The 14,862-nt window shown below is 38.0% G+C and overlaps 1 protein-coding gene across 2 annotated transcripts in view; it reads right to left on the bottom strand.

Moving 5' to 3' along the window:
- ZMAT4 (zinc finger, matrin-type 4) overlaps positions 1–14,862 on the bottom strand; it is a 413,388-nt gene that overhangs the window by 155,895 nt on the left and 242,631 nt on the right. Inside the window, exon 5 of one of the 2 annotated variants that reach the window (XM_011968036.1) lies at positions 3,580–3,807. The exons of the other annotated variant lie outside the window; for it this stretch is intronic. Coding sequence (XP_011823426.1) covers positions 3,580–3,807 — 228 coding nt within the window. The remainder of the gene's footprint in view (positions 1–3,579; positions 3,808–14,862) is intronic. 2 annotated transcript variants of the gene reach the window in all.

Below are 14,862 nucleotides of genomic sequence, written 5' to 3'. Positions count from 1 at the left end.
GGCATCATGAAACACTCTCCTATACACACTAGAATGTCTAAAATTTAAAAGATTGACACGAACAGATGTTGGTGAGGCTATGGAATTTTTATATGTTGGCTTTTTGAAGTGCAAAATAATGCAACTATTTTAGATTTTGGCAGTTTCTTATATAGTTAAAAATACATGCAATTTATGACCCAGCAATCGTATGCCTATTTACCAAGAGAAGTAAAACATACGTTGACAAAAAAAAGTCTTGTGCAGTAATGTTCATGAAAGCTTTATCTAAAATAGCACCAAAATAATCCAAAGGTCATCAATGAACAGAGTGGATAGACAAATTATGGTAGTTTTGTCTATAGTATACTACTCAGCAATAAAAACTGTACTACTTTGCTTTATATGCTATAAATGGATAAATTTCATAAACAATGTGAGATCCACAATAAGCCAGACATACAAGAAATATGCATTTTATGATTCCACTTATATGGGGTTTTAGAACCAGCAAAACTAATTTATGATGAAAAAATGAGAAAAATGGTTCTCTAGAATGGAGGGTTGGAGTTGACATGGAAATTTTCCCATGATGGAAAAGTTATGTATCTTAATAGGTCTGTGGGCTACACAGGTGTTTGCACTGTCAAAACTCATAGAACTGTAACACATAATATCTCTGCATTTCACTATCATATACATCATTTTAAAAAATTAAAACAAAATTAGAAACAGTTTCTTATAAAAATATTAAATCAGAATCCTTCTAGAAATGAAAATGATTGCCATGTTAAGAATGTAAGATTTCAGGTGATTTTGTTTTAGGGCATTCTCTGTTCATTCATTCAGTCATTCAGCAACTATTGAGTAACTATAATGTGTCTGTCACCATTCTAGGTGTTTTGAACATATAAATGAGCAAACCAGACATAGATGCCTGCTTCTAAGGTGCTAATAATCTATAAAGTGAGTAGAGAGAAAGAAAATACAAAAACATAAATAAGTAAACAAGGTAGTGTTTAAAAATGTGAGAAGTGCTATGAGAGAAATAGAAAAAGCCTACCATCCAGTAACATTGCTATATCATGCTTCAGCTGCCTGCTACCATTTTATTAAAGTCATGGGTATGCCTATATTTATGGATTAGCATTTTTGCCTTTGTTAATTGATTGATCGTACAATAGAAGCATTCCAGGAATAGATGGGGGTGTGTGTGGCATGTGTGTGTGTGTTTCAAAGTGCTGGGTTATCATAGTTGCTTTATTCTTAAGCTTTTGCAATATTTAATGCTTGAATAAATATCTATCAGGATATCACCTGGAGCGTGTGGAAAGGTTGGTTTCAAGGGCATTGTGCTCAATGCTAATCACATTCCATGGGCTACTGAGTCACAGTCACATTGAGTTATCGAGTCAAAGAGCAGCCTTTTTGTCTTCTGTATGAAAGACAAGCTGCTCAAATGTAACAGAATTCAGACACCCAAGTCATTAAGATATAGTTGTACATAAAAGATGCAGCACTGATAATTCAAAATAGACAGGAAGAATATGATCTAGGAATAATTTTTCTTCAAGTCATAATATCTGGCACCAAACATAAATAAAGCCCTGTTTTTCTCCTTCAGTGCCCTGCCGGGAAGGAGTCAGTGAGACAACTTGTTATCTGCCAGTAACACAGGCATTGCAGGTAGGCCTTCAGCTATGGAGAGACCCTGCCTATTTTCTTTAACAAGACATAGACTGAAAACATGAAATCCTCCATCAAAAAGCAGTAGTACCATTGACTCAAAAGCTTCTGCAATGAGATTCTCCAACATACTGAAATATGAAGCCCCAAGTTGCTTTTCTGTAGCTAGAACACATACACAAAAATGAAGTGTTTTTAATGTTTGCTCTTTTTTTGTTGTTTTTAATCAGGTCTTTTGGAAAAAATCAATCTCTAATCAAGCTCTATATATGTAGCTATGGATCTCCAACCTTAAATCTATGCTGCAGTGTAAGATTCTTCCATGATGACTTCTTAACTGTCTTTAGCTTGTTTCCTGACCTTTGCCTATGCATATGTGATTCTGCTCATATGGAATGCCTTCTCACCTTCTAAAATGCCACCTACTTTTCTAGTTCCCAATCAAGTACACTCCCTTGGTGAAATCTTCTGCAACCAACATATTGAGACGTTACCTGTCCCTCCTCTCAACTCATTGTAGCATGACCTTATATATTACTTGTTTTGTCTAGAAATGTTACAAGTCATTTTCTGTTATAATTATCCCCCTTGCAGGTTCACAGTCAGATTAGGGTAATTAGAATTGTAGGCTCTATATCCAGAACCCCATTTAAACCTAGGTTGCCTTCTCCACATTGATTTGTAAATATTATCTACAGCTTACAGGCATTATGAATGACCTGCCCACAAACGCTCATCAAACTTATACCAAATCTGAAGTATAGTACCAATAGCACCCCTTGCAGAATTATTTTTATTTTTCTGAGAAAAATGTATTTTCTCAGAAAATTATAGTATATAATTTTGCTGTACTTCTATGCAGCCAACATCAGGCTGATCAAAAGTATGTAGGTCATCAAAAATGCTTAAATGGTTGCTAGTGATAAAATATTCTATTTAGTCCCACAGATTGGTGGATGGCTTCCTAAGGAATCCACAGAATTAATCCTCAGGCTATGTTTTCCAAATTCAGCAGCTTCTGTGAAAGCTGACACGAGCTTCAAATGATGCATGGTTTCTAGTTGTCAAGAAAACCCCATCGGGGGCAGGGGCACGGTGCAGAGGAGTCAGGTGTTGACTACAGACTACATGGTGCCACACAGCACCGCCTTACCGTGATTGTCTGGAGATTTTATTAAACGGGCTTGGGCTTGCTTTAAGTCATTAAATTGAGTCAATTTTGTTGCTTTGTTTTGGCTAAATTTATAAAAGTCCAAAAGTTTAAGATAAGATAATACTATTTGGCCTTTTTAGCATCTTTTTTTATTATTATTTTTATTTTTGAGACAGAGTCTCACTCTGTTGCCCAGGCCAGAGGGGCAATGGCACAATCTTGGCTCGCTGCAACTTCTGCCTCCCGGGTTCAAGCGATTCTCCTGCCTCAGCCTCCCAAGTAGCTGGGATAATAGGTGTGTGCCACCACACCCGGCTAATTTTTGTATTTTTAGTAGAGATGGGGTTTCACCATATTGGCCAGGCTGGTCTTGAACTCCTGACCTCAAGCAATCCACCCACCTCAGCCTCTGATTTAGCACCTTTTTTTTTTTTTTTAACATTACTACTCTACGAAAGCATTCAGTAAAGAAGGCAGTTAAAGATAAAGCAGAAGGAAAATAATCCAGTTCATGATTGTGCCTTTGGTTTGAAAAGCAGTCAATAAAAATATGGAAATAAACACTTTGAAACAAAGGAGATTATAAAAATTAAACTAAAGTAAGTCTTCTGCTCATTTCCTTTCTTGTCCATTTCCTTTGGGTGAGCCTCACTTTTTCCTTAATAATTAAAGCAAAAAGAAGAATCATTCCAATTTGTGAAAGCCCCCTCTTTTCTCTGAAAGCCCAGTTTTGTGGCAGAAGTGAGAAGAGCTGCCCTTACCTCTCAGTTCCCCCATATCCAGGGTTGTCCCCAGTTGTTCTAATAAAGCAACTCTTGCCGCATTCTTTTTGTGTTTCTTGCCATCATAATGTTGCTGGGCCATCAGAGGGTTATTAAACCAGGCTGCACAGAGCCCACAGTATCTGTCTGAATCTCTTCTTTGATAGGGAGATGCGACCACCGGAGCAGTGTCCATCCGTGGGGGCTTAAGTGGGCTCAGGGGTGTTGCTGTGAAAGGAAACAACCAGAGAACCACAGCCACGTTAGTACAACACTGAGTCCACTCTTCCCCGGTACCTGAAGACCAAAAGTCTCCTGTTCACTCTAGAGCTTAAACATCCCCAAGACTTCATTGACAGCAGGAAAATTAGCCCTGCCAGCTTTCATTTTTGAGTTGGGACACAAAAATTCTTAATGTATTGAGATCAGAGTTTGCATATTGTTATGCCAAAATCTGATAATTCAAGAGACCATCCCTTAGGGGAAAAATAAGATTTTTAAATATAAGTTATCAGTTATTCCCACTGTGGCTCTCAGGAGCTATGGACAATAGCTCTAAGTATTTGGCTGCCTGGAGTAGCTTTGTAAATATGATTATTGAAGGCCTTTCCCACTCACTTTTAAAATGCATTCTGCTCTAACACGGGCATTTAGAGAAAAAAAAAGTGTAGTAAAATACAGGGGACAAGCTCAATGAGCCAGGTAAAACTTGAGCAATAACTTAATTTTTCTAGCATCACTAATAAAGCAATAAGCCTATTGTAATTGCCTTCAATTATTTTTGCGTGTACACAAAAAATAAATATTGGATAAAATGCAACTAAATAAATAAATTCTTAGAGGTAAGGGAGTGGTCTATCAGTCAAAATAAAGCTAATACTTGAAGTAAACATTGGACAATCATGACTTAAAAGATTCTGAATGAATGAATGGGATGTTTGTGTGATATAAATGTAATTAATTGATAAATAAAGGATTTGGCTAAGTGGTAGAAACTGATCTTTTGGTGATGTAGGTTGTATTAATTGAGGAAGTCATGCTAATTTTATTGTCAGCTGCTTCGGTTTATTGTAATAGGCTATTTTCAACCTGTACCTGCTAACATTGATGCTGAAATAACAATGTTTTTCTAAAAACCAAAAGAAAATTTCTATAGATTAGGTGTACTTATCTAAGCATAATAGACATGTATCACTATTTTGAGATTGCATTGTTCCACCTATTAAATTAACATTTTATTGTGAGTTTAGGATTATTTGTGGTCCAGAAAACAAACAAACAAACAAAAAGAGTCTAACTTGAAGGAGCTTACTAATGGAAAGTAAAAATAACTTTTCTATGCATTACAACATACAAGTTGCTTCCATCCTTAGAAGGACTATGACTTGGGTTTTTATCCCATTTCTCAGATGATAGATTTCAGAAATGCCAGTGGCTTACTGAAGGTGAGATGTCTACTGATGGGAAAAACAGGACTCAAACGAAATCTGCAATTTCCAAAGCCAATGTTCCCTTCAATACCCTCCTAACGATCCTTTTCATACTTCTTAATAAGCAAAGCAAATAAGCATTTGCTTATTAGATCCATCATCTTTCTATTTCATATAAGATTTCATTAAAGTTTGGAAAAAATATTCTGATCCAAATATTTTGGAGAAGAAATCAACATGTAAATTATCACATGGGCCATTAGTCCTAACACAGTATAGCAGAATCCTGTGTGTGTTCTTGGTCTCTGAGATGTGGGATGCAGCTGGCAAAACCATGAGCATTAGGGTTGTCGTTCCAAGGAAAAGTTGAGGTCTGAGACCTCAATAACAAGTTAAGGAACCAATTAACCAACTCCCCAAGCTTTCAAGTAACTTTTAGGTGGACTTTTATGTTTTTGACTAAATAACTTAATATAGAAACAAATACTTGTTAAATGACATTTTAATTCAAGTAATGCCTGTATCATAACAGTATTTCTAAGAAGTTCTTTTTTCTTTATCCAGAAATTTCATCATATCAAGAAGTTTTAGCTAGTTTAGATTAAACTTAATGGTGTTATTTCTATAGGGACTCACAAACAGTATGCCTCTTAAAAGCCTCATTGCAGGATTTGGTCATATATCACCATGTAGAAATAAAACTCAAATGTGGGCCATTCCAGCAGCCTCCCAGTATCATTCTGCTATGACTTAGAAATAAAAGCTACAAATATGCAGTTGACCTGGATGCGAAAAGATCTCTATCCACTCTTCTGAAGGTAATTGAATCTCACTTCCAAGGTTTCCTGAATCCTCATCAATTTCTGAGGATTTATAGCTACCTATTGTTTTTGATGGCAATGGAAAACATATCAAATGTTTACAATCTGAATAAATGTTGACTCTTGAAGCATAATTTATTTTTCTTTAAAGTAAGCCCTATAAAACATTTCAGTTGATTTTATCAATTGATACCTTCTACACCATATCCTGGTAGGAGTGAGACACAATAGAATATTCATCAAATAAGATAATCTTATTTTGCACGTAAGAAAGTAATGTGATGTTACATTGGCATTGTAGCTTCTCCCTCTGAGTAATTCTACTATCTTGTGTATAATCTGAAAGCTTAAAGGAGTTTTTTGTTTGTTTGTTTGTTTGTGTCTGTTTTAACTGTCTTCACTCATTTCAACCCAGCTTATATTCCCTTAGTGCCTATAAAAGCAGGAAAAGGCAGTAGCGTAAAAACAGCCTTGAATCAAAATCAAAACGCTGGTTGGGTGGGGCTCCACCATCAGTGAGCTGTGTGACCTTTGGCAAACTTCTAATGTCCCTGGTTTCTTCAAGGTAAAAATTTAGGCTCACCATCCGTTTTAAAATTAACATACTTTGCAGCTAACCCATACGGTGTGGACGGAACAAATTGTGGAAACTCTCTCCCTTGTACAGCTTTGATTCAATGCCAAATGTAGAAATTATGTGGGAGGAGAGTAGTTTCCATGTTTTAACGGTAAATCTGTGTGTGTACATGAACCATAACACTTACATTCTTTGGCAGAGTGTATTTTTCCAATAAAACGAACAAAGAGTGGGGAAAGATTATCTTTTGGTTTAAAAACATGCTTTAAAAATACTTTAGTTGACATGTAGTTAATTTTTATTTTGATTTTGTAGTTTGTTTTTATTCTAATTGCAAAAAAATAATTAACTATTTACTTTACTACCCTTTATATAAATTCGACCAAAAGTCGATTAATCAAAACCAGTAATTTCAACATTAGACTCACCAGGCTTTAAAAATTTCTGTGTCCAGACTGTGCCCCAGATCAATTGTATCAAAACCTCTGGGGGTGGGAAGGAAGCATCAGGATGTTTTTAAAACCTCCCTCCTCCCACAGCCTGATTCGTGTTTCCAAAGCACGGCCAATGTTGAGAACAAATGATCTAAATATTGCCACATTTTCTTTGAAAATAACTATGAAATGAAGCTTTCTTAGATCTTCACATAAAAGAAAGCAGCATAAAACGTCCAACAGCAATGGAGCTAGTTTTGCTGAAGGCAATAGCCAAAATATCACATCATGCATGAGAGAGAAAGAAATAATTACTCGCCTTTTTAAAACCCCAATTAATTTTCTCATTTCACCATAACATAAAAGAGTCTCTAAAATAGCAGCTAACATTATAAATTAATATTGGTAAAGTTAGATGGAAATTCTGATTCCTTTCCCCATAAAGAAACTCAAGAGAACATTAAGCTGTTATCCCACCAGCCTTTGCTCAAGGCCATGACCAAAATGGTATGCTGACCTGTACCAGGCTCTCCACATAGCTGTGCACCTCTCTTACAAGATGCTCCTGAATCCCATATGCTTTGTGGGGCCTCAATAACCTAAGCGAGAAGTAGATCTATCTCCTTTAAGCTTATAAAGCATTTACTCACTGCACAATTCATTTGGCATTTCTTAAATACCACATTGTAACCTTGGCTGTGTGAAAGTGCATCTGTGTGTATGTGTAAGGGAAATTGGAACGGAAGCTCCCATTAGACACTTTTGTGTTGGCCCTCTTCTAGTACATGTTCACACTCCCTGTTTCAATTCATAAAAATGCAAAAACCCCTGAAACTCAAGTTTTTTCAGATTCATTTATTATCAAAACGTGACCTGAAGTCACATGAGATGATTCCTAGTCTTTACCTTTGGTATAAACATACATACATATTGCAATAGAATGATTAATATCTTTGGTCATGGGCTGCTGTCCTATCTCCATGTAAACACAGTGAGTGGTATCTGTGCCTTATTATACATCCCAAATCTTACCATTTCTGATTTGCAAAATACAATCAGCCCCGAATATTTTGAACAAAAGATCATGGATCTATGGTGGATTCAGAGTGGGTAAAATCAGTGCAAGATCCTCTACGGCTTAAGCTAATTGGAGCAAGTCAGTTTTCAACACTTGATTTCTAAGAATCACTTCATGATGGGATGAATTTCAACATCACTCTTAGTACCTTGCACAAGGTTTGTCAAGGAGTATGTTATCAGCAGCTATCTGTCACCTGCTGGATATGTCGTCTTGAGTAATAATCTAAAATAATATGCATATTCATCTTATATTTATTTCTTCCAGGCATAATAACCAGAGTTGATTTAAGGATAAAAATATTTTCACAGCTCCTGTGTGTGTCTCTATATTAGTCTGTTCTCACCCTCCTAATAAAGACATACCTGAGACTGGGTAATTTATAAAAGAAAGAGGTTTCATTAACTCACAGTTCCACAGGGCTGGGGAGGCTTCAGGAAACTTACAATCATGGCAGAAGGGGAAGAAAACACATCCTTCTTTACATGGCAACAGGAAGGAGAAATGTCGAGCAAAGGAGGGGAAAGCCCCTTATAAAGCCATCAGATCTTGTGAGAACTCATTCACTATCGCTAGAACAGCAGCGTGGGGCAACCACCCTCATGATTCAATTACCTCCCACTGGGTCCTCCCTCCCACAACAAGTGGGGATTATGGGAACTACAATTCAAGATGAGATTTGGGTGGGGACACAGCCAAACCATATCAGTCTGCATCAGAAAATTTCCTCATTCTGTAATTGTCTACACTGTCTAATTGTCTAACATTCTACAACCTGACTCTTCACAGCACCAGCACTTTGTATGCAACAGACACATAGTGTAAATTCCATGCCTTTTGATGAATAAATGAAAGAATGAATAAAATGTTCTTTACACTATGAGTGAGTAAAGAAATATGGTAACCAAGAGTTTTCTTGTTTCTTCTAGATTGTGTCCTTTAGAGCGTAGGTAGCTAGGTCCCATGCCAGTCAATATAAATATAAGCCAGTACATGACAAGGTCCTGGTGGCTAAATTGTGGAAGGGTAACATGTCAAAGTGTACATACATACTACGGTCTCTCTCCTTCTTTTGAATTCAAACTAAATATATTAAAATATATTAAAAGTCATTAAAAGCCCCAAACTTCTATTTTCTGGGGTGGCCTATTTCTGTAAGTTGCAGAGAGTGCACATCCTTCTGGAAAATTTGCTTTCAAACAGGAAACCATTTACTCAGACTTGTTTATCACAGCATCCAAACCCTAATTCCAGCTTTTGGTATGGCCCCAACCGTCCTGGCTTTCCTGGGACTGAGAGGGTTTCCCAGGACCTGTGGTTTTTGGGGCTAAAACGAGGAAAGTCCTAGGCAAACTGAAATTGGTCACCCCAGCTTCTGAGGACAGACTGGATTTAACATCATCCTGTGAAAATAGTAAAGACTTTGGGAACAACTGTTCCAGATATGAGAGCAGGTGTTTCAACCAAGACAAGATCCACAGACTGATCTCAAAGCTCTGTCAGACCGCCAGGTGGATATCATTAGCTGGGGAGGAGGGTGACACCACCAGCAGTGAGACAGATTCTCACCTGCCTGTCTGCCTTCTAGGCCCTTTCAGTTTGTCAAGGAGCCACAGGGTTCTCTGCCATTCAAGCTGGCAACCTACACTCCTCTCTCTCTCTCTCAACATGTCTAACACACACATACACACACACACACACACACACACATACACTTTCTCTCTCTCTCTCTCTCTTTCTAAATCCCTCATCAAGCTTCCTCCCCAAGTCCCTGGCTCTTTATTTTCTTCCTTCCTTCTTTTCTCCTCTTTTCTCTCCCTTTGCACTCGTGCTTAATGCTTTCTAGGCTCTAGGATAGTGAAGTTTAATTCATTCTCACAAGGGATGTGGGGGCTTTTGATATAGAGAACTAAAGCCAGAATTTATTCATTTTAAAGTATGTGGTTTCTCTCACCTAAGGCATTCTTATCCACAACAATAATTCTTCCCAGTTGTGTGATATCATGCAGTTTATTATATCTGTTCTGTGTGTTTTCTTAAGTTACTCAGAGATCTTGTCTGGTCAATAAGGCAGCTTGAAGCCCAGGGAGATGAACCCACTAGTGTAGAGTCCCTTGATTAATAAGCAGGAGAGGAAGTGGTAAAGACCAGATCTCTGGACTCTAAGACCAGCCCCATATTTCAAAGTCAACTTGCTTCCAATAATGCCTACAGAGCAATAGGCCAAATAAACAGACAGATTAATTCTAGAATCAAAACACATTTCCTAGGCTTCAACATCTGCTCTCAGTGGGGATTATTTGGAAATGTGCATTTTTTTCTAAAAAAGACTTTTTCAGATTTCCAGTCCCTATGATAAACTGCCTTTCTTTTTTTCCTACCCTAAATCAAATTAATGACAGTAGTATTTCTTCAGCAAGTATCACTGTTTTTTTGCAAATGCTACCAATAGTAAAGTTAGATCATTCAGTGAGTGGCTTAAGAGGCAGCTGTCAGTGTCGTTCTGTAGTTCCGTCACCACACGGTCCAGCCTCCTCTGCAGGGAAGCACCTCACCTCCATGCCCACCACAACGTCAGGCCTCATACTTAGATTTCTTTTGCAGCTCTGGCAGAGGCTTGGGCCTCTTGTGTAGATAGTAAATGCTCAATGAACACGTGATAAATACATGAAGAAAAGTACTGGTGACTTTTAATATCAACTTGGGGGAATTTTCATGTTTTGATAAATATGAGAGCTAAACATTAAATCTTTGATAGTTTCATTAAACTTATTTTACAGGGTTAAAAAAACAAGCTAGATACTCCTAATAGGTGATAGATTAAATAAATTATGGTCATCTCTACTCTGAAAAACACACAGCAATAATAAAAAAAAAAGATATGTTTTAGAAAAGTATTTAGGGACCTGGGGAAATGTTCAGAATAGGATGTAAACTAAAAGATGTGGTTCATATGTCTAATATCAACAAAATCATTTACACACACAGCTGCAAAACTTTATATAACTATTTCTATTACTATGTATATGTATAAAACTATATAGACTAGAAGGCTGTAGATAAAAATCTTAGTAATAGTTGTTTCTGAGTTGTGGAATATGGGTGATCTGCTTTGTACTCATGGATATATACTCCCTGATGCAGATGGAAAACATTTTTATTTTTTACCATTTATATATAGGCCACATTTTATGTTAACTTGTTTTAGTACAAAGTCTAAAAAACACTGCTTAGGGAACTTGTGGTGCCACAACCCAGTCTTAAATCTCAGAAGATGTTATTTGCAGTGCTTTATTATTAATTTATTGTAGACTTGAGGGAAAATGAGTTGGAGGAAGGCTGGCCCAGTCAGAATATAAGGTAAAAGTACCAGCTTCCCTGATTTCTCTAAAAGATCCTGAGAAAAGCAGTTGTCCCACTGTTATCACAGATCCAAATATGGCTCTAATTATTTAGATAAAATGAAGCACCTCTCTTCTCATATGATATGTCTGGATGCGAATTCTGCTACCTAGCGCCATGAGATAGAAAAATTCGCATACTATTTATTTTATGTCACAAAAGAAATTAAAAAGCACTGTAATATATCCAGTGTTTCAAAATACATGCCGTTTCACATCTCTTGAGCATAAACAAAGATGAGGATGACTTAAGGGGACCGTCCAATTCAATTACGCATCAACCTTCTAAGTATAATCAGCCTATTAACAGAAGTTGCTTCTTTACCCACACTGCATTCATATATTGTCAGTCTTCATTAAGACAGTATTCATAGATCATTGATTTTCATTAATATAGAATAATTCCCTCTAGTTTCAGTCACTTGATTAGGTTCTAAATATCATAAGTATGCCTGTTTTCTGCAGAATTTTAATCTTTGAAAATAAGCCATTAAATAGAACTTTAGAGGAGATAAAAGTCCTTTTATGACTTTCTTGTGTTGCTTGGCAAAATAATCCAAAGGCTGTAATATTCCACACTCTTTACCTTGAAATCAAGAGGCCAGAATCTAAGGTCCATGAGGGCAAGAATTTTTATCCTTTGTTTATTGATAGATTCCAGGTGCCCAGAACTGGCTTTGGCACATGATAGGTGTTAAATAAACCCTTCTTGAATGAGGGGAGCAGCTTATTCTCCATTGAGTAATTGACATAACAGAAGAAATCACTTATCTTACATAAACTGCTGTACTTGAGGACATCTTGTAGGTATAATGATGAATGCTGGAATCAATGATAGCATCCACTCTGTCCAGACGGGGTTGAAAAGCAGTTATTTCCCTATAGTCTATTCATGGTATTAAATCTTCAAACACTACTCAGTCAAGGTGCTACACTCCCTGAGTTCAGTGTCAAAATCTCCAGTTATGGTCACAGTTCTCAAACTCTGTGCAGAGGTGTCCTATGATGACACAAGGAACTAAGTCATAGGAAATCTGTAAGATATTTTAACATTTTGAGGAAAGCCTAGTAACATCTGCTGGACACCACAGGGACAATTAACTCAAGGTAGCTCACAGTTTCAACCTAGATGCTACACTCCTTTTAATTATTTTGATTTCTGTGAAGCTGGGTTTTGGATACTGCTGTGTATGACCAGTCAATCAAATCATTCAGTGAGAAACAAGAAACAAAGGGGTCAGGGTCCAATGTGGTTTTAAAGTTATGCAGTACCCACCAGGCAAACACATTCATTAGTGCAGTTATTTAGGAAGGAAGCAAAAATATTGGTTTTTTTTTTTTTCAATTTATGGGTATAATTATTTCAGACCAGGCACAGTGACTCACGCCTGTAATTCCAGAACTTTAGGAGGCTGAAATGGGTGGATCACTCAAGCCCAGGAATTTGGAACCATGCTGGGCAACATGGAAAAAAAAAGTCTCTACAGAAAATACAAAAATTAGGTGAGCATGCTGGCATGTGCCTGTAGTCCCAGCTAGGCAGGGAGGGGCTGAGATGGGAGGATTGCTTGAGCCCATAAGGTCAAGGCTGCAGTGAGCCATATTTGTGCCACTGCATTCCAGCCTGGGACTAGAGGAGATCTTGTCTTAGAAAAAAAAGATCAGATGGCTACTAAATTATTAGGACATAAGTACTGAAGTTGTTTGGACCTAGCTATTTAATAAACTTACCTATTAGGCATGTCTTTCAACCTCAGGGAATTGCAAAAGAAAAAATACAGAGACATTAAGACTGTGGTAAAATTTTAGCAACACTAAGAGTTACGACTTCTTGCTTCTTCCTTCTTTGTGCATTGCTTAGGAAGAATCAATGTTCTGCTAACTGGGCACTGCTAGAAACGACGATGGCCTTTCCTCGGAAACCTCAAACCCCACATTTAACATGGAGTTCCAGACGGACAACGTGGGCTTCCCTGACAGGAACCGGTTGACCCACTGGCACTCCCAACGCCCATTGCAGGTGCTGCTCTTGGAGTACTGAGCTGGAGGCATCCCCTGGATCACAGGCAGTATCCTATAGGAGCTGGAGGACTGGTGCACCGACCACTGGGAACTGAAACCAGCTTTGGTTCTTTTAATTCTACCAGCCTTCCCCAGACACCTAATCCATACCCCGTGCTCAGGGTTGGGGAATGATTTACTTATCCGGCAGCATTAGCTATTCAACTAGAGAGCCAGCTTCCTGGATCATTTCTTATATCCTATGAATATTTATAGAGAATTCAAAGATGAGAAAAGTGATCAGTGCCAGAGGCACAGCAAAGAGAAAGTGCAGGCTAAGTTTAGAGGAAGAGAAACAAAGAGGGTGGCCTTTTGTCCTGGGCTAGAATAGAGCTGTGACTTTAGAATGAATTTAGGGAAGTTGGTGCTGTTCCATTCTGTGAGTGGAATGCCTGTGTCTACACCTGCTCTTCAGCTACCACCCCAACCCCTGAAGAAAGGGACCTCATGGTTTCTCTATTGAACGACCATTTTGAGTTGCCTCAAGCATATATCCCTAAAAATAACATTGATCTTAATAACCCATGGTTTGCAAGCTATGAAAATTGGCTCTGTTTTGTATTTAAATGATGAATATTAGCTATGCATATATTTTGCATGTATCACTTTGAATTTAATCTAGAAATAAAGCACTTTATCTCAACTGCCATTTGGGAACTGCTTTTCTGAGTCAGACTATGAAATCTCAAAGCAACTCTAGAACTCTTGAGATCAGATGTAAGGTAGATGGGGTTACTCTGCTCTATCATGTCAAGTCCCTCCCATCATGAAGATTGAAAGAATTCAGAGTATCAAATGTAAAAGCAAGAAGGTACCCTAGTCCCTGAGGGCTTGACGACCACACCCGTACACCCCTGCTTCTCAAATTGAGCAGTGAGGCTGATGGGCAAAGGAGCGCTGCAAAGGAGGAAGTCAGATTTAGGGTAGATAAGACTTTGCAGACAAAAGTTGGAAAATCCTTAGGCAAATTCAGTCCTGGGGGAGCAGAAGCCTACTTAGAGCCTGAATTATTCAGATGTGTCACCCACAATCATTAATTTAACTATGGCTTGGTCACAAATTGCATACTTGATTATTGCCACACAGACACAGATGGAAGGGAGCACACGAGAGAAAATATGAATGATTTATTTTGAGGGATGTTTTTAGGACAAGTGTATCATTAACAGCCATTGAGGATGTAGCTGCTTTAAAACCTGCTACTCCAAGTGTGCACCACCCACCAAGACCATCCACAGCGCTCGGCAGCTGATTAAAGAAGCCCATCTCAGGCCCCAACCCGGACCACAGGATAAGAATCTGCATTTTGCAAGAGGCTTGAGTGACTCATACGCAAATTAAATTAGGAAAGCACTGGATTAGGTTCCTGTCAGAATCACCTTGGGGATGTTTAGACACTCAAGGACTCCAGACCCACTTAGGCCACTTAGCTCAGAATGGCTTGGGGTGGGGCCCAGTCATGATAGATGTTAAAGCTTTGC

This window comes from Mandrillus leucophaeus, unplaced genomic scaffold (genome assembly GCF_000951045.1).
Source record: "Mandrillus leucophaeus isolate KB7577 unplaced genomic scaffold, Mleu.le_1.0 Scaffold824, whole genome shotgun sequence".
NCBI lineage: Eukaryota > Metazoa > Chordata > Mammalia > Primates > Cercopithecidae > Mandrillus > Mandrillus leucophaeus.
The sequence above is the reverse complement of the archived record's forward strand: the minus strand, read 5'-3'. Positions and strand labels throughout refer to the sequence as shown.